The following is a 25,330-nucleotide window of genomic DNA, read 5'->3' as shown; positions in this document are numbered from 1 at the left end:
GCAATGCAACAGCCCGGCAAACCAACGTGCCTATATTGGCGGCCATGTTGGAGAGGTCGTCGTTCCCATCGAAAGCAATGCATGGACAGTGAAATCAATCGAAAAGATTGCGTAGATATGCCAGGTCAATGAAGAAGCTTGGCAAACTGACGTGCCTCTGTGGCGGCCACGTTGGGGAGGTCGACGTTCCCATAGAAGGCAATGCATGAACACTGAAATCAAGTCGTAACTTGCTTATTCCTCAATTTTCATGAGGGTTACTGTTTCGCCAACGCCAAAGCGTATGCTATCAATAAACATTTATAACATTAAAAATATATCTTTAAATATGTTTAGGATTTTTCCTCTGGTCATGGGAAAACTTGGCACAGCCATCAAGTTCAACTAGCAAAACACAACTGTAGTAATTAGCATTAAAATGTTTTTGTCATTTTATTACACAAATCTGTAACACATGACGCAGCATGCATGCTGTTACATTCAGTTTGTGTGTAGCATTGTTTTTTGCAGTTGTGCCGCCATAGTGATGAACTCAACTCAACTGAAGGCCCAGCCACCAGCCCGCCACTGATGCAAGTGGCTATCTCATACAGTATCAGTAATACTGTCCCAGTGTTCATCTGATGATTGTACGTTCCAGACACCTTGTAAATATAAACATCAGCTTCATTGTCTTTGTAAAGGTAATATTTTATATAACTCTTGTATCTGCTGTGATTAGATTGTACAGGTATACCTTATTCAATATTTTATTTACTAATAGTTAAGTGTTCTTCATGCGGATTCAATTTGTTGCCCCGCCCATGATTACCAACATTTCTACAATAGTAACACAATTTACACCAGATATCAGTGGAATAGTAATCATTATTTAAGGTTTTCCCCACAAAGTGTCGTTGTTTAAAGGGTATTTAATGAGCATTAAGGCACACCAGACACCACACACTGATGACATTTGATTACATATTAAGACAGTGCAGTATTTTGTATGGCTTGTCAGTGCAGGATAGTCATCTTTTTAAGGAGGTACCCTATTTAGGGGGAGGACTTTTTTAAAATAGGGCTCTTCTTGAGAGTACCTACTGTTCACATAAGTTAACACCATGCATTTGAAGCAAACAGTGGATTGATGGCAGGAAGGGATCATTAGCTTATACAACACGGGTTTACAGGTGACAAGTTTCCCTATTAATTTTACACTAGTAATCAATAAATAACTTATTCTGCTTCTTCGTCAGCTGCTAAAGTATGTCAAACAGACGTTCAAACCGTTTTCATTCTGCAGGCAGAAAATCGAATTATGGAACAAAGCAGACATGCTTATAAGAACTAAAAAAAGACTAAAGTTCTGAGAAAAAAAAAAATCATTGCACGGGCACAAGGATGAACACCCTGATTGAGAGTTTGTGCACAAGTAAAAGGCCACTTTGGTGTAATGTATTGCATTTTGGTACAGTTTGTCAAAGTCACACACCCCTGAAAGGCTACATTTGCAGGCGAAATCATTTCCAAAGGCACCACATGCAAGAGTTACTGTTATGTCATCATTCTGATATATGTTTTTTTACTGTTATCGATGAGAATTTCTTTTAATATGCTATTGTGATTGTGTCAAAAAGCTTGACGGTGATATTTAGAAACAGTCAAGAAAAATTATGCATTTTATGTTCCAACCTTTTAAAGTCAGTTTTTGGCTAAATTGTTCTTCTTGTACTTCGTAAGACAATGTTTGGTTTCTCGGTCAATCACTTCTACACGAGACGACTCTTGAACGACTCAGTGACAGTTTTGACATTTTGGATGGCATTTTTGACGGTTGACATTACAGCGACATCCTCCACTGGTGTCGCCAGGACCCTTGAAAGACAAACAATCGAAGAAATTAACATTGTTTCAGTTGCTTTACAAAAATGTCTCATCATAAAGTGTCATAATTGTAAAAAAAAAAAAAAACAACAACAAAGAAGTGACTACTTTTCTAATCCGGATTTATAACTCACACTGCACAGATTTGGACCATAAAGAACGTCAGAGATTACAGTGTAACTAACCACTCAAGTCGAACACTCCAAAAGTAGTAATCATAAACGTTCTTGGGGGGCTCAGTAAGCTTCCAAAGGATAAACTGTGCAAGTTTTACTTTTTCTTTTGATTGTTGGGTTTCTGTGATGGCAGAGAAACTGTAGTAACTACTATAGAACAAGTAACAGAACTTTATTTATAGAGCACTTCACTAAACAATCGTAGCTGTAAAAAACAAAAGTTCTCAACATAAAATTGAACATAAACACAATAATAAGAATAATAGTACAGGGGGTATTTCAAAAGTTACTCATGGTTTTGTATTGTTTATAGAAAATGTAACAAAGTAGATGACATTCGAAAGGTAAAAGCTAAATTAACTGAGAATATTGGTGGTACTATCTTTGATTTGGAATGTTCAACCATAAGTCAGTGGTACGCCTTGACACGTCCACCACCTTTTTCGTAGCAATCAAGCCACCGTTTCACGCATTATATTATAATATGGATACATGCTGATAATGCTATACATTTTCGGAAGCACATGAATTTATGATAGTTCTTCAAGCGCTGGGAGAACGCAAGGCCTACGTCATATTCTGTGTCCCTGAACTTTCAGCTATAGCCCACTCGCAGCAAGTCATTTTCCCAAAAGATGGCGCCCCAGTTTGGTTTGTGAAAGTCTACAGAACAAGGTCTTCAGATCTCCCATGGCTTGAAGGACGCATCAGAAACGCATAAGCTTCAATGACTCCCAAAATGTTGTCAGATGACATGCGTGAAATGCTGGCTTCCTATGAAAAAGATGATGCACACGTTGCGGTGTTCCACTAACTAATGGATGAACATTCCGAATCAAAGATGGTACCACAAATATTCTTGGTTAATGTAGGTTTTACCCTCTGAATTTCATCCACTTTGTTTCAATTACATTTTCAATAAATACAAAACCATGAGTGACTTTTGAAACACCCGATATATAAATAAACTACTGAAAATTGAAATGTGAACAACTTGGAAATAAACAAGAGTCTTGGAACGTATTGTGTCCGACTTTGGAGCCATGAGTGACTTTTGAAACACCAGATATATAAACTTTATGAAACATATAATGTGAACAACTTGGAAATAAACGTGCCTTGGAACGTATTGTGTCGGACTTTGGAGTCTTCACTGTATACAGTATAGCTGGTCTGGACAACTTACCTTTGGACCCCAGCGATGCCCTCTCGTGACCCAGCAGATTTCTGTGTGACAGACAGTGCAGCGCACCCAATCACATCCGTCCCTCTTTTGCACAATGATGCCGCACTGGGGACAGTGCATCGCCTCCCCAGATTGCACCAGAGTCTATAAGTGAAATGCAAGATATGAAATGAATTATAATATGGACACGTGCTGATAATGCTATGCGTTTAGCTCACCTGAAGTAGATGAGTTGTCCTCCGTGCAGCAGAGTCGTTGATAGCGCGGGCTGCAAGATCATCCTGGTACTGCTTACAGTTCATTCCATCGTGAATAGCCTGAGAAAGGCAGTGTTATTGTATTTTTAATATTGTGCAGGCATACCTAATGTTTTGGGCAGTGACTGTCATTTTCGAGTAATCCATCTATCTATTCATCTTCTACACCGCGTATCCTCATCACCCTGAGAAAACCCTCGCAAGCACAGGGAGAACATGCAAACTCTACACAGAAATAAATGCCTCTTACTGTGAGGCGGTCGTGCTAACCAGTCTGTCACCATGCCACCCTTTCCACTAGTAATCGAATACTATAACAGTGGTGCCTTGAGATACGAGTTAAATTCGTTCCATGGCCATGCAAAACACTTGTATCTCAAATCATCTGTTCCCATTAACATGAATGGAAATTCCATTAATCCGTTTCAGCCTACCGCCTCCAAAGAAACCCAGAAAAATTAATGTTTAATGAAGAACTATAGCACTCCATCATATTGTAATTCATAAAAACAAGAAGTAATGACATAATTAAAGCAATAAGGTTTTGTCACATTGCATCAATTGAATGCTGCTCGTTCTGGTGTGCCCGCCTTGGCCACCTGGGGGCAGTAAAAGAGACAGTTATACTGTTCATCCATCCATCCATTTTCTTAGCCGCTTCTCCTCCCGAGGGTCGCGGGCGTGCTGGAGCCTATCCCAGCTGTCATCGGGCAGGAGGCGGGGTACACCCTGAACTGGTTGCCAGCCAATCGCAGGGCACATACGAACAAACAACCATTCGCACTCACATTCACACCTACGGGCAATTTAGAGTCTCCAATTAATGCATGTTTTTGGGATGTGGGAGGAAACCGGAGTGCCCGGAGAAAACCCACGCAGGCACGGGGAGAAAATGCAAACTCCACACAGGCGGGACCGGGGATTGAACCCGGGTCCTCAGAACTGTGAGGCTGACGCTCTAACCAGTCGCCCACCGTGCCGCCTTATACTGTTCATTGAGCCTTTTTTATGTATGCCACTTGAGCACTCGTTGCAGCAGCCAATCATAGTGCCTGCCTATAACTCTAGTGGGATTGACAATAATGTCTACGGCACTAATACTAGTTGCTCTACGCAGAGGATATGACTTATATTGTCTGCCTTTCTTCAGGCAGTTTGTTTTAAATACTCAAGGTGTAATTCTTTTTTGTTTTGTATATTTTGACAGCAGACTTAAATTAGGAGTGTAATTAAACAGCTTGAACTCTTTGGCTGAATTGTTCACTTTTCTCCTTGTAAAGTGTGTCGAGTACACTGCCCCCAGAAAGTGCTCATAGTCTGTGCTCACAAATCAAAGCAAAACAATTGGTGAACAACGCCTCGTATCATGAAAAACTCAAAAATCGAGTCACTCGTACCTCAAGGCATCAGTGTATCTTATATTTGTGCATTATTTGGAGTGCTTATTACCTTGCAAATGAGGCAGTTTTGCTTCGTGCAGACGGGGCATTGATACACATTGACCGTGTCCTCGTACACACACCAGCCGGGGCAGTCTGCAGTGGCACAGTGGTAGCTGCCCTGACATCGAGACTCTGCCACGGACAGACTTCTCTGCAGCCAGCGTTGATACTCCTCCGGTGTAACCAACTTACAAAGCGGAGGAAGAAAAATGTCTAGAGAATAGCAGTGCAGCAGAACCTCCAAAGTTGAACATCCCAGAGGTGGTACATGACGTGATACAAAGTAAGAAAGTGGTACAGTAATTGGTGGCAAGGAAATATATTGAACTGGTGTATATCGCCTAATGTTGAAAGACGAGTTTCAAATAATATTCAACTGTTTTGGGATCCTATTTTGTGGTACTTTAACAGTTTAAGGTATTAATACAGTGTATGAAATTTTAACTCTAAATGCTAAAAAGCATAAAGAGCTTTTTAGTCAGTAGCTGTTAAACTTTAACGGGAAGATGAGAAGGATCAGCTGAAATATACATCTGTCATGAACAAAAAATAGGCAATATAAATTACCATAGTCAACAAACAGAATTTCAATTAAATGTAATTAGTCAAATGTTTGTCACTTTTTAACTTACAAATCTGCCACCTTGAACGACAACGTTGCCTTTTCCAGTTTGACACGCGACGTCAGCGGTTGACATGACGTTGCTTTGTTTCCTAGCTTATGCAGTATTAGTTCAGCAAAGTGAGTAGTTGTTGTCCAGAAAAGTTAAGATGCCGAAACATTGTGTGGCTGTAGGATGTTGCAACGTGACTGGAGAGAGTTTAATCGGGATTGGACAAGACAAGTCCAGAGAACGCGGGACAAGTGAGAGGCCACAGCCTACTTGGTACTGTGCAGTCCACATTTCACTCTGGTTTGTTTCTGCAGCTTTTATTCTGTCTTAACTATTTTTTTGTATCTTTCACCAGGAGTGAACGTGTTATCTAGACACATGACCTTTCTAGCTTTCAGTAAGCCTGCTGATGTGCCCTTGGTAACGTGGGAGGTGGAAAGTACCTCTGTAAAGCCAGAGTGTAAAAACTAAATACTTGGGTGCTCACAGTAATACAAGCTGCCATGATGATGCCAACTATAACGTCATTGTAAGAACATGGCATCTTGTTATGCTGGCGTGCCAATGATTAAGTAGGAGGGTGAAAATACCTCTGTAAAACTGCAGTTTTACAACTAAACACTAGGATGCGCCACAGTAATACATACATACACATATACATTACTAAACAAGCAAACCTTAGAATTAATAATAATACTGATCAGACCTAATTAGAAAAAACAAGCTAGGAGGTGCTCATGACTAATATTTATTGCATATAAATATATCAATGTATAGAAAGTCACGGGTGTGCATTATACAAAGGAAGAAGGGTTTTCCTGATTTTTGGAGTCAATTTTGGAGGTGTGTATTACACTCAAGAGCGTATTATACACAAGAAATGATGGCATGCTCTTATCAGTATGTTTGAAGGACTGTCGTGTAAGTGTGTGTGTGTTTTCATAGCAAATAGCTAGAGTCTGTAACCTAGTGTATAGTATAAGCGGATTGCATCAGTTCATTTTAAGAATGTACCCTATACCCTCTTAAGTCACTGGCACAATTGTCCTCGCGTTCGTCCTTGCTTACAAGCGATGGCCACTGCTCCACCTCTGGCGAAAGCATTCAAGCGGTGACACATTTTCAGGTGGCTTTTTTGTCACTATATATCTTGAGGGGTTTTTTTAAATTTTTTTTTTTTTTTTTTTTTAGAAAACCTTCTCATATTGACTTTAAGACAATGTACTGGAGTAGAATACCCATAGCCAATCACGGTCTTACATGTGATGTGTTTCATGGTTTTACTCACAGCTTTGATCTCCCTCTCCTGCAAGGAGCATGCACAGGCATACGTGTCATCTCTGTAAGGACAGGACACTTCCGGCTCCTCACTCAGCATAATGACTGAGCGCAAGCATTCTCTACAGGCAAACACACAAACATTTAGTTTCTATCCTTTGAGGACCAATACAAGAGGCGTATCAAAAATGATCAATGGAGAGATAATGCTCACTATATGAAACTATGCATCCATCCATATTGTAAACCACTTGTTCTCAGTCAGGGGTTTCTGGAGCCTATGATTTTGGGCACATCCGGCACTGGTCACCATTCACACTCACATTGACACCAATAGACAATTTTGAGTCTTCAATTCACCTTGTTTTTGGTATGAAGGAGAAAACCAGAATAAAAGCCACACAAGCACAGGGAAAATATGCAAACTCTACACAGAGATGTCATAGTTATCAGCTGTAAGGCAGACCATGCTGCCACTAACTAAAGTCACAACACTTGAATACAAGATCGAAACGGGGCCTTATTATTGTTGTAAAGGCAAAATTGTTGATACAGGTCTTATATTTGGTCTGTTTGTGAGGGTCTACTCCCATTATAACACATTTCAATAGACCTAAACATGGATGGTAGGTTAACTGAAGACTCCATATGTGCAAATGCATTTTGTCTATGGGTCAAATTTTCCATTGGTGCGAATGCATGTTTGTCTGTCTCCTGTGATCGGCTGGCGACCAATTCAGGGCGTAACCCGCCTCTCGAACAAAGTTAGCTGGGAGAGGCTTCATCATACCCATAACCCTAGTGAGGGTCAGTGGCACAGCGGATGGATGGATGAATGGGGAACACATTCCACTTCTCTTGTCCTACCGACTCTTACTTGCAGAAGCAATGGAGACACTCCCTGAGCATGGCGCCCTCTCCTGCCTTTAGCTCTACATAGCAGATTCTGCAGTCCAAAGGCTCGGTATTCGGCACTAAGTCCTGGCCGTCCATCATCACCAGCTGGGCAAAATTCTGCTGGCGCTCCTCTTCCCTTGCCTGGGACAATGGGCGTTTCCATTGGCTGTCAACTTATTGAACATTACTGGCCTAACTTACACACAGGTACTTATATACAGTAGGTAATGTACTGTATATCGTATGCATATTTTTCTTTGATGATTGTTTTGATTGAGAATATATATATACACTTAGATAATGCAAACTTAACACCATCATCAAATTAATGACCACCTCTACTTGGTATTGTCGTGTGGACTCAAACATTTGCATTTGCAGCATCTTTCATAGCAGCTCATGTGGCCATACATTCACAATGAGCCTTGTGTATTTTTTATTTTTTTTTTATGTTCCAAAATATGTAACAATGGTATGACAATTATTGCATAAATGTTATTGTACAAACATTAGAAAAAAAGTTTTGGATGCCCAAAATGACACCTTCAAATTTAAAAAACGTTTATTGCCGAGAAACTCTTCACAGTTAACGATTCATCAAAACAATATGACCCTTCTTTTTCATTGGACTTGCACTACAAACAAGTCAATACAATATATAATATATATATATATATATACACAATATATAAAAAAAACGTGTGTGTGTATATATATATATATATATATATATATATATATATATATATACACACACACACACACACACACACACACACACACCGTATTTTCATGACCATAAGGCGCACTTACAAGTCTTACATTTTCTCCAAAATTGACGGGGCGCCTTATAATGCGGTGCACCTTATGTGTGCATCGAGTTCCAAAATCTGTAAATGTTTTTGTGTGATGAGCGCTCTGCTTGACTTTTTTTATTTTTTTATTTTTTTTTATTTGCACATTTCCTGCCAACACGCTGCTTACACGGAGGAAAAGTGGACGTGGCTGAGAACAGGGGAAGGGTGCATGAAGTAGGACACTAAAGCCACACCCCCACTAGGTATATAGCACCGTTTGTTTTGGGTTTTTTTACCGCTTGACTGACTGGGAGCATTTCCGGGATGTGCATTGTGCAAAACAACATTGGTTTGGCTAAGCACCCCCAAAAAGGTCACCTACGAAGAGACACGCTTACGAAGCACAGTTTAAATTGCAAGCTATTAGTTACGTGGAAGAACATGGGAATCGCGCAGCCGCGAGAGAATTCAAGATCAACGACTCCATGGTTCACAAGTGCAGGAAAACGAGCTTCGCCAAGTCAAGAAGATGAAGCTGAGTTTCCGCCGAAAAAAAAGAAAAACAAAACGGGGAAACAAGGCGAGGTGGCCCGAGTTGGTGGACCAACTCGAGCAATGGGATTAATGAGCAAAGAACAGCCGGGAGAAGCGTCTCAAGTCACCATTCGACTGAGTGCAATAACTCGGGGCTTGTCATCATTCCGCGAGGCTTGACGAACCGCTGGACATCCGTGTAAACAGGGCGACCAAACTGAAGTGAGCGGCGTGGGAGCCATGGATGACAGATGGCGAAAATAGCTTTATTAAGACAGGGAGGCAGCGGCGGGCGAGTTACGCCACAATTTGTGAAAGGATTGTGGATGCTGGGCTAACGTGTCTGCTTGCACTGTTGTTCGAGCTTTCGCACGGCAACGAGACTGACTCGAACCTGCCGTGTTTGATGGAGAACTTGCTCAGCTGTTCCATTTCGGATACAGAAGATGAGGACTTTGATGGATTTGTGGATTAGGATTAATCAAAAAATAACATGAGTACATTGTTATATACTTCAATAAAGTACAACCGAACTCAGTTTTGCTCCTGCTGCCTTTGTCATTGTTTTAGCGTGCATGCATGCTAACGTAAGATAGCGTATGTTTTACCATACCTGCGACCAATAATACGGTGCACCTTATGTATGTGTTAAATACAGAAATAGACCCCGTAACTGAGACTGCGCCTTTTAATACGGTGCGCCCTATGGTCGTGAAAATACGGTACACGCACACACACAAATAGAGTATATATACTGGCGCCTGTGTATGCCTGTGAGTGTGTGCGTGTTAAGTAGTTCTGGTCCAGGTTTAGAGTAGTAAGTTGTATTGATTGCCTGCACTCCTCAGCTCTCTCTTCTCTCTTTCTCCTTCAAGAAAAAAAGAGACAGAAGAGAAGAGAGTCAGCCTGAAGTTTGTCGACTTGCCACCTAATGACGATGTGTTTTTACTCCGAAATATGAAATAGGAGTACATGCATAGATTAAACATATTACTACGACTTACGCCAAATTGCACAGCTGCCTTTTCTTTTTAAGGCCAACTCCTACATGTTTGGTGTTGTATTTCCACAGAAGCAAAGTTCTACCTGCTGGTACTGTATAATGGCATCCTTCTCCTGCTGGAGCCGTCTGAGTTCCAGTGAGTCGGGCTGGTATCCGCCCGGAACAATGTAGGTCACAGGGCGGTTGGTACTGCAGATCTCACAGCCGGGCCGCAATGGTTTGTTGATGTAAGTACAAGAAGGACACGGCCAACCCTGAAGGAAAACATGGGCACCTTTATTCCTTATCTTTGACTGTCAATTTAAATTCTATTAAATACAGGTCATCACTTAAATAAACATCTAAAAAACGCCTTTACTTTTGATCAGCAAACACTGTGTTGCGATAGTAGACATCAATCGATACCACACTGCTTTCAAAGCAGACATCTGTAAAGTTCATAATTTGGACACCCGTTATTTAAACCATGCACTTTTTTGACCCAGCCCCCTAAAAGAATCGGAATCGATAATCATTTAGAAGCGGAATCTTTCAAGTTTTTTCAAGTTTTCAAATCACCCAAGTACTTGCGCAAGTACAACCAAGTACTTGTGCTACAAATCCAAGACACAATTTTCCAAAATTTATAGTGAAAAACAATTATCCAAAACATCAAACGCGAGTTAACTATTCTTTCAAACCCCCATGATAATTTTAACTACAGGTGAATCTCAATGAATTAGAATATTGTCAGAGAGATTTATTTTAGCATTGCAATTCCAAAAGTAAAAGTCCTAAAATATACAGATTCATTCAACAAGAAAATACGTTTCAGAAGGCCAATTCCAACCTCAAATGCCTATTCAAATCTTTTTGACTGTTTAAGTAACATTTTAATTTCTTGGAGACGGTAAAAATGTTCTGTGCATGTTTTGAGTGCCAAAACTTCAAATTTACCCTTGGAATTATTTAAAAATAATCAACATCATTATTATATGTTGTCAGTTTCTGTGTTTAGCGAGCTTTCCAATGATCCCAACCTTTTGAAAATAGGCTATAGATTAAGAAAGTACCCTGAATTTGTGTGCAGACAAAGAACATTTCCACACATTAATGAACGACCGTTCAACCATCCATTCCTCTTAAGTTACTGTGCTGAGAGGTGTTTTTAGATGACTTTTTAAAATATATACAGTTCGTGTAGTAGACTTCATTAGATTGGACTGCTGTGGAGATTTAATGTATCTTTCTAGTGTGTTACCTGAAAGGAAGGTGTGTTTATGCCGGATTCTTCATCTAGTTGAGGCAACTCCACACTGGGGACATTGACTTTTAGCTCACTGAGGTTTCCGTTCTGGAACCCTATTCAGACAAAAATGGAAAATGTCAACACACTTGATTTGCATGTCCGATGGCCGATGCAAAATCAGTGGTGTCACTCACCAGCGTTGCTGCAATTTAATCTAGCTGGCAAGGTTTTATAAAGTTTCTCTTCTTGAGATGCGATACTATTATGAGAGGGGTGATGGAGAAAGGATGCACATGGAAAAGAATTGTGGAGGAGTGCACTCTCCTGGTCCTGTTGGAGGAGTTGGCGAGTCAGGTGAGCGTGGCAAGCTGACAAGAGGTACAAAAAAGCTGTGTCGCCATCTTGACGAATGCCATATGAAGCCAGGGAACGCTGGTTAGTGCACAGGCACTGGCCAATCACCCAGCGCTGCACCCATGGGTGAAAGCCATACTCTAGAAACATCTGAGGTGTTGGACATGAAACAATGAAAGGGAAAAAAAACATGAATTCACAACAACAAGGAAAGGAGAGAACACGAGACAAGACACTCACCTGGTGTTTCAAAGCTGCAGTAGTCATTACAGGAGAAACCTTCATAGTGATGCAACATGATGTAGAAGAATCCTCTACTACAACAGCCAAACTGTTAAGAGAAAACAGGCAACAGTCAAGAAACTCAACCGCTCAGGTCAATACTGACACTCACCGACTACATCATTAGGTACACTAGCAAAATATGAGATCCAATACAAGACTTGTAAGTTGCTTTTTTACAAAAGCCTCTTTCGCACTGCCTGTCAGAGCTGGCTTTTTCCTGTGTCTCTGTTCTGTGTGGAAGGTATCTACCGGTATATAGAATTGGGGGTGGGGGTGGGGGTGTTTGGCACAAATATCTCTGATTTTTCTGAGATAATGGCTCAAGCATGACAGAGGCGTGGCGTGGTGTGAAAAGCACAGAGCGCAGAAACCCGTGGTGTGAAGTTGAACAATTGTCGCTGCCTGACAACTATTTTATGGTCACACCTTTGCAAGAATCTGTCGATTCAAATGGCACACAGTAGAGCGCAGGCCCTCACCCAAGCGGAAAACAAACTCCATTAATTAAACACATAGCTACTGCCTGAAACATTTCAATGTAGTATCACTAAACGGTCCATTAAATGCCATGAAGGACCAGTCTCTTCATGACAGCATTTTATCCATCTTTTACATATATCCATTTATTGATAAAGGGTTTTGGAGCGGTGCTGTTCATAATGTGCATCATTTATGGCATGAAACATATCATGCCTGCACATCGACAGGTCAGACTATTTAGGTGTCTGGTCCAGAGAAAACTACAAAGCATTTCTTTGACCAACCGACCTACTTGATTTCAGTGTCTTCACATTGTCGTATAGAGGGGTAGATCTTCAGCGCAGCATTTTGGCAGGAAAGCTCGGCAGCAAAGACGGAGGCCAACTTCATGTCACCACCCTCGATGGCTCGGGTCAGCTCGATGCATGCGTCTTCTATCGACGTTTACGTACACGCGTTCACATGGAAACACAGAAGGGCCAACTTACGGTGAAAATCCAGGCAAATGTATGAGGAGGATTTTGCCAAACTTCCAGTGAGTCAATGCATGAATGATGGAATGAACACATGGTGAGTTCCCTTCTCGATCTACCAGGTGGTTCAAATGAGATAAGATTGAAACATTTCCGTACACACCTAACTGCTGTAAAGATGAGGTGTTCTGGAATCGGAGACACTCTCTGTTGTTATCTTTACCAGCTCCAGCTGAAACACAAAAAAACGGTGATACAAAAAGAAGCCATGCAATGACGAGAAGCAGTACAAAATGTATCACAAAAAAATATTTTTACAAACATGCTACATCGGCGATTAGGGCAAACCGAAAAAAGTACAATTATGAGAAACAATTTGTAATATTACAAGAATAAAGCAACTGTGAAATATCAGATTACAATGCACAAAAGAAAATCAGATTTTTTTGCATCCACGAAGGTGGAGTTGAAAAAAACTGTATCAGAACATAACTTTATTCCGTATTGTTTTTCTTTTCCGTCAAGGATATTAGCTCCTGTTCATCTTCAGACATAACAAAAACACTTCCTCCCTACTGTTTGGTCAAAGGGAGAATCCTATGAGACATTCACAAGTCACAATTTATCTGCAAATTCTCTCATGTTTAGTGTGCCAGTACAGTTTTAAATTGATGATCTAAAAAGATTAGGGCGAGCAGTGATGTGACATAAAAAGGTGCTTGTGATGAAGTGATTTTTAACAGTAAGTAACAGTAAGTGAAAGCAGACTTTATAAATGTATACAAATAATTCGATGTCAGGGGGTATTCAACACACACACACCTTAGCGTAAAGCTGAGCTCCTGTAAACCAAACCCCGCTGCCGCCAATAAAGACACACTGTTTGCAGTGATTCTCAACCAGTTCATTAGTGTGCCACAAGAGATCATCAGGTGTGTGGCAGAAAAGCATTAAATTTTACTTCATCGGTCTGAAAAATATTTACTATGAGTAATGCACCTTTGTTAAACGACTGAGTAATCTAGGTTGGAAACGTGTAGGAGTAAATGGAACAGTCCTTAAATGGTTCAGGTCCTGGTTCAGTTATTTCGTAACCACTGGAAGTGTTCAATCTCAATTGAATGGCAATGACCTATGGGGTCCCTCGAGGGTCAGTTCTTGGACCCCTCCTATTCAGCCTGTATATCCTACCCTTGGGTCCAATTCTTCAGAACTTGAATTTTGACTATCATAGCTATGCAGATGACACACAGTTATATCTAGCAGTGTCTCCAGGTGACTACAGTTCAATTGAGGTGTTGTTTCACTGTCTAAAACAGATAACTGACTGGATGCGCCAAAACTTTCTTCAATTAAACGACAACAAAAATGAGATTTTGGTAGTCAAGGAAAGAAGATTGCTGTTCGTAAATACCTGGAGTCACTCTCTTTAAAAACCAAAGTCCCAGTCCGAAACCTTGGTGTACTGATAGATTCCGATCCAACTTTCAACAGTCATATTAAATCAATTACTAAAACAGCCTTCTACCAGCTGAAGAACATATCCAGAGTGAAGGCTTGCATGTCCCAAGCAGACCAGGAGAAGGTCATCCATGGTTTTATCCAAGTAGACTTAACTACTGTAATGGTGTTGGACTCACCCAAAAGAGGATTAAACAGCAGTAGCTCATTCAGAATGCTGCAGCTCGGGTTCCAACCAGAACAAAGGGGTCAGAACATATTTGTCTAATTCTAAAGTCTCTGGCTCTCAGTCACCTTTAGAATAGATTTTAAAGTTCTGCGACTGATCTTGAAATCCCGAAATGGTTCAGGTCCTCAACACATGAAAGAAATGCTAATGGGATGTAAACCCAGTCGGGCTCTGAGATCTACAGACTCAGGTCAGATAGCAGAGCACAGAGTCGAAAGCAAACGTGGTGAAGCGGCATTTAGCTGTTATGCTGCACACAAATGGAACAAGTTGCCAACAGGGGTGACGTCAGCTCCAAGTGTGAACTCTTCTTTTTTGTCGTGCTTTTTAGAGGATTTCCACTTTAAAATGACCTTTCTTGCACTGTACGCTGTTTGTATTTTATTATTATTGTTCTCTTTGTTTTAAATGTTTATTAGCTGTTTTGTTTTGGTTTTACTTTGTTCTTTAATGCTTTTAATCATGGAAAGCACATTGAGTTACCTTGTGTATGAAATGCACTGTATAAATAAATTTGCATTGCTTTTGTTTTATCTGTGCCAGCGACATTCAGTGAGGGGCAGAACAATTGCTCTTCCACCAGATGCCAGAAGGTACTTAATTAAACTGTGACAGTTTAGCTCGTATGTCGTGAGATTTTTTTTGTCATGTAAAATATGTGTCTGGGTTCAATAAAGGTTGGGAAACACTGCTCGTAGTCTATCCGGAATTTGAATTTGCGTTGTTAGAAGTTTGAACTCACAGTATTGGATATCAAAACGCAGGACTATTAATGACGCCCAAAGTAGACATATATAACACAGCTATATTTACTTTATATTATAACTGCGTAGACCTAAGCTCAGCAGCTCACCTCCACTCAAGTCTGCACCTTCAGTAGAGGATAATTGAGGAGCTGATCCATTTTCTGCCACCGTTTCTGAAAGAGACATTTTATTAAAAGTAATATTTAATTCATGGGTAATGGCCAGTTTCTGTATTATGTGCTCAGGTCAGTGGTCCCCGACCACCGGGCTGCGGGCCATCTGGTACTGAGCCGCATGTCCGTTAGCCTTTTATTATACACTTAATTAATTTCTGCTCGTTCCCTTTTCTGTTTGACCAGCATAAGGATTTTTTTTTTACGAATTTAAATGTATTATACAATAATGACCACTCATTTTTGTGTGGATTAATTTTAAGACAACTGTATTAACAATTTGTATTAACAATTTATTGAAAGACATAAAATTTTAATGTGTATGTATTTTATTGTAGTACTATTCCACCAATTATTGCTTACAACACAGAAAACCAAGCTATTTCAACAACAGTGTGACATTAAGCGTGCTGTCATGTTTTATCCTTTGTGTATTTTGATGGAAGAATGTCACTCAATCAAACTATTTATATAGCACTTTTCATACAACAACATGCAACCTAAAGTGCTTTACATTGTTGAAATCAATCCCGTCCCGCCACTCATCCACACACACAGGTAAAAATAAAAATGATAAAAATGTATTAATGTGATGACCTATGGTCAGTGACCTTTGATTGGGACACCTAGGAACTTTTTTTAATTATTAAAAAAACATGCACTTTGTCTCATTTAAGACTTGCATAATTGCACATTAAAAATGTGATTGTAATTTGCAATAGAAGTTGTCGGTTAAAAAACAAACAAACCAACAAAAAAAGCAAGGGTCGCTGACCTCTGTGTGCTTCTCTCAGAGAAGTCATCATTACGGTGGCCCACTGCTGGGCCTCTTGCTCACAGCCAAAGTTGAAGCTGATGCGATCATGCGGAGGCGCTGCCAGACTTAGCTCGTGACATGTTGCCGCTTTTACACGATAGTTCACAGATGTCAAATTGTACTCTGCAATAGTCTGGAGAAAGAGAGAATAATAACAATTAGACTAAGACTACAAAGATGTCTGATCCAAGATGATGCCATATTGCTCCGCCATAGCAGTCTCAGTAGTTTCACTTTCTGTTTCTGAACACTGTCACACCTATTGTTGTCTTGCGATTGGTTATTCTCTGTGCCTCTCAGTGATCAAGAATTTTACATTTAGGTCAAGACTCAACTTCAACTTGATATTGCATGACACTGCACGATTACAATGTTAAAATACTGGTTCAGTTCGTAGTGTAGGTAATTGTCAACACCGTGACACACTCTCCATATTATTTATATATATATATATATATATATATATATATTTCTTCTTTTTTTTCTTCACAGCAAACCTACATTTATTCACACAAGCCATAAAGCCACGAGTCAAAAGCAAAATCTGTTGGAAGTCCCTCTGCGATGCCTTCCAGCGAACTCACCACGCTGCGACCATTCCCGCTGCAGTCTTGGAGCGACAGACGGAATTCCCCGGACTTCTCCGGGTCCATACAGAGCTGCAGGCGAAGGGATTCGCCGCCCACTCCCGGAAGACGCAGCGGTCGAATAGCAGAATGGCACAGCGACACCCGAACCGACATGAGGACGGTTTGACAGTTGGGTTGTGGGTGCGGCGCTCCATACTCGACAGGCGGAGGAGGCGCGCGCTGCTCCGTCACGACACCGGCGGTCCAACCACCCGAACTTAGTGACATAGTGTCAAGGGACGCATTTAGACGAGACACGAACAGAACGGGCTCTGCTTTTGTTCCACTTCGATGTTCTTTTCCTCTTTGCTATGTTTGTACCATAGTAGCTCTCCCAGACATTTCACTACCTCACCGACAAACAGGAAGCAAGTGCGTGGGGCTGTCAAATGCCACTTCCTCGACCGCCAGATGGTCTCCTCCTCTGCTATGTACTGCAGCTCCTTTTGCGACAGATTAACGTTTTCTGAGGAGATTATAAACTATAAAACAACGTTTTTCCCCCCAGAAGCGCCTGTTCCTATTCGACCGTCATGTTCTACATCTGCGTCGTCTTCTTCGGCTTGTTTACTGCCAGACAAGGTAAAATGTTGCACACTGCCACCTACTGGAGCACTAAGTAACTACATCCTAAATTATTCCTCATGCTTTCTTTTTTCCTTGCCCGATTGGGGGTGTTTAGATCAGGCGATGTCGTCGACTTTTCCCAATTTTGGGCCGGTGTAGCCCCTTGAGACTCTTTTGTGATTAAGGACTATACAAATGAACGTGACTTCCTCCGCAATAGAACACGTACTGGTTTGCATTTCATTGTTGTGTGGAATGTGGGGCAAAAATTGTGAAATTGAATCATGCACATGAATAAAATTTCACATGGGCTGAACTCTTAATAATTTCAGATGACATTTTCATTTTATTTCAGTCTTGTTACTTTTTAATTGCTTATGAACAAACAATAAGGTTTCTGAAGTTTGTAAAATTAACGTTAATATTTTGTTATTTATTTCTGAAAATGTGTTTATGAGCGAGTCATTCTTATGTTCCGGCACTTTTATGCAATCGTGGGGCTAATTTCCATAATGACCTAATAATCCATGACTTGGAAACTAGGCTGGGAAAGGATTCACAACCACTTTCAAGGGATGACCAGAGTTGCTTAATTTTATTGGGCGTACAGAATATGGGGGGGGGGTATTTGTGTATAATTTCTTCCATTTGCAAATGACACTAGTTTACTGCAGGGAGGACATTAAATGATTACTGAAAAAAAAAACATGGAAAGGGAATTGATCAAGCTAAAGAAATAGTTCCATAGAAGTTAGCTGTCACTAGTTGAAAGCAAAACTAAATTCATGGTCTTTGGTGGTGGGAAGGCTGATAGTGAAATTAAATAGTTTTACTTTAAATCAGCCAAATCTGTTGGTCGTCTGCATAAAGCAAGGGAACTGTTTAATAGGAAATGTTTGCATGTATTGTACTACTTTATGACATATGCCATATTGTGTTCAGGTCAAAGGAAATGTACAAAGAGACAAATATCGATCACATTATTAAAATCATCACTCCCAATTCCACTTCTGGTCAGTAGCCTACTACTATGAACCTAAATACAATTACATGGATCAAAGCAAAAGAACATTTACCTTCGGTCTGTCATGGAGTGGAAATTATTTTGAGACATATTTCCTACTAACGATGACCTTGGAGAGAACTAATTAAGTTTCTCCCAATACATCTCTCACCTCATTTTTTTGTACCATCGCCTTGAAAGTTGCGAGTAAACCTTTGTAACATGGAGATGATTACGTACAATAATACGTAGCATTACTGTAGACTATGTCTCTTTTAAAATGCACTTGACGCTGACGAGGTTCTTGCTGACGTTATTGTTTACTTCAAACCCACCACAGGGGGGCAGCAAAGTTCGACAAAAGTCAAGGCATGTTGATTTCCCTTTACAGTGCAGCCACGTTCAAATAGATCCTGAACAAATTTGCCACATCCATCACTAAGATGTCGCTGTAATTACCACTGCTGAAATCGTTTCCTTGAGTTCATTGTTTATTAAGACGCATGCAAATGTCCACTGCAATTATTCAAAATAAAGATTTAAGATTCCACGTTCCAGGTAGAACTTGAACCCACAATTCCTACCTTTCGAAGGTGATGCCTTATGCATAGGCCACTGGAACTCTAATGATGCCTTTTGACATTAAGTAGATACAAATACTTTCATTTGTTACAAAGAATGAATGCTTCGATAAAGTTAAGATAAAGTCCCGATTGTCCACTGACTTTGAGCATTTTTTTCCCCACCCAGGTAAGAGGACGATCCAAACACGGTCAACCAAGCCCACGCCGCGTTTCGGCCACAATTTATGAGGCGATTAACAAAATATACTGTAGCAGTTATAGGGAATGAGCTCGAGCACACGTTTGGCCCAGCCCAGTTGTGAATCACTCGCCTAATCTGGTCTTTCTCAATCAATAGCACATTTCTCAATAGCTTAAAGCAGCGCAATGGGAGGATGCTCGGGTATCAAGCAAGTCATGACATTCCAATTCACAATTTTTGAAGCAGAATCCATTTGTAGAGTTGATATCTTCCAAAAAAATAAATAAATAAAAAGACGAGGTAAAAATCTAACATTGAAGCGGTCATCCTTTATGTTGTTCCAGTCAGGTGTGGTGAAGTCATTCAATCAGGTGCTGATGACACAGTGTTGTTTTTCAAGAGGCAGACCAGACATGAAGTATTATGGGACAGAGGAAAAGAAACCAAAGGTTCAAATTGAACCTTTGGTTTCCTTATGCTAGGAAATGCTAATGATTTAAAAGTTCAGTGATAAAAAGATACAGACACATGTAGTAGCAGTATTGTTCCCCCCCCCCAGGTCCACGGCAACGATTTTAGATATTTTAGGCCTTCACGTGACACAAAAGGTGTTTAAACCCAAATATGTTTTGGTCCAAAAGAGAAGCTTTTAAATGTTGACTATATTACCAAATGTATATTTTAAAAGGAGTACTTTCCGTTCATTAGACACTAAAGCTGATTGTGTCTTGCCTTGCCCCCGGACAATCAAAAAGATTGATTAAAGGGCCATGAAAAAAGACGCCCACCACAGTTGTGGATCACAGTCTGACAGAAATGTACTTGAGGCGCTGGGTTTCCCCATGTTGACTAATTTAAAGTTGTCTTCACGTCATCAACTTGCTGATGGACGCCTCTGCTGCGTGACAGACGGCAGGACAACTCAAAAAGGACACGTCCATTTGCAAAGGGCTTCCAGGAGTGGGAAGGTAAGGGCATTGGGGGGGGGGGGGGGGGAGATGAGGGGATGCAGGACGCATCCCCTCATCCCCCCCCCCCCCAATGTGTGCGTGGTGTTTATTCATCATCTCACAGGCACATGAGAAGCACAGATATATATAAGATGCAGCACACCTGCGAAGCTCTAACAACTACAGACCTCGCCAGCTGACCTCAACCTCTTACCAAAGTTCAGGGTAAGCTTAAATTGCTCTTTTCACATTAAAAAAACAACAACAACCAATTAATACATTTAGTTAATTCCTAATTATGTATTATTGTTAGCTACTTGGACATGTCAAGAGAATTTCACTTCATTCATTCCTACTCATTTGGATATATTTGTTGTATTTCATTTGCCATTTTGTTCAATACTGTACATATTTTCCACAGCATGGGTTTTAATTTTTGTTTTTCAAAATATATGCATTGTCACGTTAAATAAAAAAAAAAAAAAAATCAGTATGTATTATTCAAAGGCTGTTATCATGAGATCTTGGTTAGAAAGCAAGTTCTTATCGTGAACAAAATTGTAAGCAGGGTCAGAAGAAAAACAGTCGGGATCTGTTCCAGATTTGGCATTATGGCAAATTGCTGTTAATTCAGATTTAGTTAACATCTTCAAACTGTGTTCTATCTGTAATTTCTCAAGAGATAAGATGATGTAACCTCAAGTTTGGTCGCCTTGGATACAAATACATTTTAAATTGGGTGCTGAGGAGTCCATGATTTAGTCAGTAGAGCTTCTCACCACCCGTTTGAGCATGTGGTGTGCATAAGGTGCCTGACCAGCCCCTTCTTGCAGTGCCTTCGACTGACTCCTCAGCATGTTGCTCAGGAGAAAGACCGATGTCCAGGCGAGGAGCGGGCTGCCTGCATCTCTGGATCTCGTCCTTGTCCTCGTGCTCCTCCTGTTCTCCTCCTGCAGCCTCAGCGGCGCACACAGGACCACGGTGGAACATGACTTTCACATTGTGCACAACGTCGACAACAGAAGTAAGCTTCAACTGAATTTCTTATGCTTCTAATTTCCTGGTTTAATAGTCATTATATAATTAGTAATAATTACATATTTTCATTAATATGAAAATCAAGGAATCATTGGTATAACATATTTTAATACCCTACTAAAATAGTTTATATCCAAACTGGTTTTGGTGGGCATAAAAAGCCCACCGACCATTGTGTGGACGGCGCAGCAACACAGTTTTGCATGCATCTGCACAATGTAATAACTAGAAGCACAACAATTCATCGACAACTATTTCGATTGTTGATCAATCGTTTGGAGACACTTTTCAACTCAAAATTGTCAAAAATCCTCAGAATTTTAGCCTCTCAAAAGTAAAATAAGACATTTGCAAACATCTGCTTTTACTTTGGAAAACAATGACCAACATTTTTGCCTATTTCTGACGCTTTACGGACCAAACCAGGAGCTGAATCGTAATCAATTTATGTTTGCGAATTGTCAACCTTTCAATGTCCTGTTTTGAATAAAGGAATGGATTTTTTTTTCAAGCTGATCAAATCAATCAAATGAAAAATAAAGAAACTGCTGAAAATGCCTGAGATGGAGGTTTATTCTGTTTGATTTTTGATTTACCTGCAGTATTCATACATTTTAGTTACTAAATATAATTGTGGACTATTAGAAGTTCAGGTATATTTTGATTCTGACGTGGACTTTCAGTGACCTTTTGAATTCCACAATTAATGTACATAAAGATAAATGTGTGGAAAAAGTCCCCCCTGTATCATATCCCATATGATAGAAGTGATGCACCTGCTTTTTGTGCAGGTCCAGAGATCGACCCCTTCTGGTACGTGGGCCGCGGCGTGAGACCCATCGGGCGCTTTGGGAAGCGACACAGCAGCGTTGAGGTAATGGGTGATGTGCCTGTTGTCAGGATGCTGGAGCTGCTCTTCAACAGTCTACGGAACAAAGAGAACCTGGACAAAGTGCTGCAGGGAGAGGATAGGGACTGGCTACCATGACAACGTGCATCGCTCCCTTGCATCAAAACCAAAAAACTCTTTGCTTTGCTTTTTACAACGCTCTCATTCTGTGTTTCTCTGGTGAGTGTTAATAAAATCAACCTGCAAATGTGTTCGTGTACATAGAAAATGCAGTTAAGATCGACAAATAAAGATTAACTTAACAGTGCTTAGGCTTGACTTGTTGATGTAACACACCACACATCCAAAGTGTTTCAAGTTGCAAATTTTATTTCCTTCACAATACATTTTTCTCCAGGTGCACAGTGGCACACATTAATTTATAAATTTTTTTTTTTTTTTTTGCATGGTAATATTTTCCCCAACATGACATGGACTGCAACAAACGACTGCACGTAAAGTGGATGTGGCACTGCGCACGGTAAACCTCAACCTCGTCAGTCACACTGGATTTAAACAGCAACAGAGTGACGCTAAATCAATTGCATTATTAACGTGGGACACGGTTCCATTAATTCCTGTGTGAAGTCATGAGTGTTATACTACTTTGAAAAAAATGGTTCAACTATGATTGGGCAATATACACATTATATATCATATCGATTTCCCCCCCATAGATATACATACTGTATATTAAATTCTGAGATGAGATTTTTACAAAAATACAGGACACAGATGATTGGACCCTTGTAGCTGTGCTTCTCATGGCATTTGTACATCACAAACATGCTTTTATATATCAACACTCCAAGAATGACGAAGCATAACAGGATCAATGGGCAAAAAATACGTGAAAAGGTTGCAAGGACGTATCGCTCACAGAAAGGGGAGGAGCAAGTGCACAGAGGCAGATGGATTGCACCTTATGTATTTATTTTTTTTTAGTTTCCACCAGCCAGTCAGGAAATCAATCCTGCACTCATGTGGAATGCTAATGGTGGTTATGATGGGAGGGGAAAAAAAACAAAATAAAAGCAATATTCTCACATTTCATAAGAATGATGATAGCCTTATTTCCCCATTGTAACATTGTCCTCAGAGTTTTAAATGCAGACGTACACTGAAAGCACTTGGAGTTTGAAACCACTGAGGAGAAAATAAAGCTCTCTCATTTGCGATAATATGCATAAAAAAATGTCCTATAAGTACAAAAATAAATTGCTTGTAACAAAAACTGTGGTTTTATGACTCTGGTGAAATCTCCCCACTAAAATCTAAACGTGACAAAGGTTTGGACAGGAAAAGATCTGTCGCTCAAACAAAAGGCCACCAAGTTGGAAAGGAAGAGAAAATGAGAGCAGAAGACGAAAATACTGCAATGAATGTGCGGCTCGTGTTTCATGATGATGAATGTCAGACCATCGTAGTTTAATGTTGGCTTCGTTAACATGATAGCGTGCGCCTTCAGTAATCTCTTCTCATTAGTATGTCTACTGCGGCTACCATTTAATTCATCTCGAACATTTTGGTAAAGACTTCTTTCTCTTATTTGCGTTCTAGAAGAACATTAGATGAGAGAATGTGATGTCACAAGATATTACAACAGACAGACTTCTTGCTTATCTCTTAGCACAATGTGTTGACAAGAAGAAAAGATATGTACACCAACCTAATAGTTCCATATTTAGGCGGTCTTAATTTTCTAATGTGTTGGCAGCTACTGGCTAGAACTCTCATCTAAAGTTCCACAAGAGCGCAGATAAGAACCAGAATGACAAACCCTTTGCTACTAGTCTGTTTTGGTAGATGGCAGGAAAAGAATGATAAGAACAGACCCCAGTGGTCATGGAGAAGACCGATATTTCCGATCTCTGACTTGGAAAAGTGCATTGGAACGTGAGTCAAGGTTGGAACAAATTAGTGTACAGGTACACTGAAATGTGATGCCACACAACTCTGGCGCCCATTGTGAATATCAAACGCAATGGCAGTGTTCCTACATATTTGTGAATTGCTGCTCCTGAATTGACCTATTTTTGCAGATTTTCTTTAAACCTATTTTGTGTTATTCACGCAACATTTATTGGTTGTTTTTGTGTTCAGGCCAAAGCCCTGTCTAATACAAAAGTATTACTTTGGCGCCATCTTGTGGGGTATTGGAAGTATGTTGAAGTGAAGAGAGGAGCTTCATTAAGACAGACCAACGCACTCCCTAATAGAAAAGTAGTGCTTTGCCACCATTTTGTGGCTCATGTGCCTATCGGTAATTATTAACATATTTAGTTGCGGCGCCAATTACCCTCAGATTTGTTGCTATTCAAGAAAGCGCTTGCTCCCTAGCCACTGCGAATAGTAAAAGATGATGTAAACTGTATTTATCCGCATTTGTTTGGGTCATCAGTCATGTTTTTCATTGATTGTTTTCACTACAATGCTTTGATGTCCAACCTCGGAAGCTCCAAGTTGGATATTTCCCACTTCCCAGCACTCGGGAATGATCATAAAATGCCAATCGTCCCTCTGAATGGGAATTATCGTCTGGTAGCTGTGTGTGTGCAAATGAACAATCATTCATGAAATCTTCAAGGGGTCTAAACAGCCAGGACCCACGTGACATTCCAGCCCGGTAAATGTCTTAGAATTATTAGTCTTTGACTTCATGGTATATCCTAATCACGGTAGATATTAAAGTTTTATATCTGTACACGGATTGTTTTTGAGAAGTGTTAAGGCAGAGACACAGACTGTCCACTCATCTTTGCTGTATACATCCCGTCAATGGCATGAAAGGGCTGAGTGCTTTGTGGGCCGCAACAGGGCAGGTGGAGGCTCCTGTTTGGTGTGGAACTGGAGGCGGACGCTGGGTCAAGGCACTGGATGAGTGGGTGAGAGGGAGGGGGGCCCTTGTCCACAGGGCTCTGGTTTGTGGCCCTGAGGGACTTGTGCTGCTGCTCCTTCCTGATCGACACTACGGCCGAAAGACTTTCACTGGCTGTTCTGGCTCCACCTTATCTGAAATGTCACAATTTTAGTATACAGTTCTAAGGGGTAATATCAAGATATTCATTCATGAATGATACTCGAGAAGTATTCAATACAGCACAGACCCCCATTTTATTTATTTTACAATTTTCACTCAAACTTAAAAAAGGAGCAAATACATTTGTCTACCCAAAGTGAAATAAATCATGCA

General features: G+C 40.4%; 3 protein-coding genes across 10 annotated transcripts in view; 1 reads left to right on the top strand and 2 right to left on the bottom strand.

The window, feature by feature from the left end:
* Nucleotides 1–143: 143 nt before the first annotated feature.
* Nucleotides 144–17,487, bottom strand: shrprbck1r (sharpin and rbck1 related). The gene is made up of 15 exons (XM_061666396.1): nucleotides 16,881–17,487; nucleotides 16,255–16,429; nucleotides 15,414–15,479; nucleotides 13,034–13,102; nucleotides 12,690–12,831; nucleotides 11,873–11,963; nucleotides 11,473–11,782; nucleotides 11,291–11,391; nucleotides 10,134–10,304; nucleotides 7,697–7,857; nucleotides 6,830–6,941; nucleotides 4,935–5,114; nucleotides 3,447–3,545; nucleotides 3,229–3,372; nucleotides 144–1,857 (listed from the first exon to the last, which is right to left on the bottom strand). The coding sequence occupies exons 1-15, from the start codon at nucleotides 17,151–17,153 to the stop codon at nucleotides 1,777–1,779; spliced, it is 2,175 nt and encodes a 724-aa protein (XP_061522380.1). The 5' UTR covers nucleotides 17,154–17,487; the 3' UTR covers nucleotides 144–1,776.
* On the top strand, nucleotides 16,964–22,336 carry prlh2 (prolactin releasing hormone 2). 3 transcript variants are annotated; one of them, XM_061666397.1, is made up of 6 exons: nucleotides 16,964–17,356; nucleotides 17,434–17,507; nucleotides 20,170–20,228; nucleotides 20,335–20,435; nucleotides 21,044–21,234; nucleotides 22,040–22,336. In XM_061666397.1, exons 5-6 carry the CDS (start codon nucleotides 21,066–21,068, stop codon nucleotides 22,234–22,236), a joined length of 366 nt encoding a protein of 121 aa, XP_061522381.1. In that variant the 5' UTR covers nucleotides 16,964–17,356; nucleotides 17,434–17,507; nucleotides 20,170–20,228; nucleotides 20,335–20,435; nucleotides 21,044–21,065; the 3' UTR covers nucleotides 22,237–22,336. The 3 variants fall into 3 exon arrangements, 2 of the variants coding, with proteins under 2 accessions (XP_061522381.1, XP_061522382.1); XM_061666398.1 differs by lacking the exons at nucleotides 16,964–17,356; nucleotides 17,434–17,507 and having other exon boundaries at nucleotides 19,946–20,228; XR_009767373.1 differs by lacking the exons at nucleotides 20,170–20,228; nucleotides 20,335–20,435; nucleotides 21,044–21,234; nucleotides 22,040–22,336 and adding an exon at nucleotides 17,608–17,787.
* Nucleotides 22,337–22,454: 118 nt separating this feature from the next.
* myripb (myosin VIIA and Rab interacting protein b) overlaps nucleotides 22,455–25,330 on the bottom strand; it is an 83,637-nt gene continuing 80,761 nt past the window's right edge. For all 6 annotated transcript variants that reach the window (XM_061666931.1, XM_061666930.1, XM_061666929.1 and 3 more), the window contains one exon: nucleotides 22,455–25,149. In XM_061666931.1, the coding sequence (XP_061522915.1) occupies nucleotides 25,106–25,149 (44 nt within the window). In that variant the 3' untranslated portion in view covers nucleotides 22,455–25,105. The remainder of the gene's footprint in view (nucleotides 25,150–25,330) is intronic.

The sequence above is a fragment of the Phycodurus eques genome, chromosome 21 (assembly GCF_024500275.1).
Source record: "Phycodurus eques isolate BA_2022a chromosome 21, UOR_Pequ_1.1, whole genome shotgun sequence".
In the NCBI taxonomy this organism is placed as follows: Eukaryota; Metazoa; Chordata; class Actinopteri; order Syngnathiformes; family Syngnathidae; genus Phycodurus; species Phycodurus eques.
This window is presented reverse-complemented; position numbering and strand designations above follow the sequence as displayed.

What these genes read in the sequence shown, in the direction of transcription:
- shrprbck1r (XM_061666396.1), bottom strand. Translation starts at nt 17,153, where the DNA reads ATGTCACTAAGTTCGGGTGGTTGGACCGCCGGTGTCGTGACGGAGCAG. An exon ending in AGGTGCAGACTTGAGTGGAG is followed by an intron (nt 13,103 to 15,413) that starts GTGAGCTGCTGA and finishes TTTGTGTTTCAG; the next exon opens with CTGGAGCTGGTAAAGATAAC. An exon ending in AAAACTGCCTCATTTGCAAG is followed by an intron (nt 3,546 to 4,934) that starts GTAATAAGCACT and finishes TGCCTTTCTCAG; the next exon opens with GCTATTCACGATGGAATGAA.
- prlh2 (XM_061666397.1), top strand. Translation starts at nt 21,066, where the DNA reads ATGTTGCTCAGGAGAAAGACCGATGTCCAGGCGAGGAGCGGGCTGCCT. An exon ending in GCACAACGTCGACAACAGAA is followed by an intron (nt 21,235 to 22,039) that starts GTAAGCTTCAAC and finishes CTTTTTGTGCAG; the next exon opens with GTCCAGAGATCGACCCCTTC.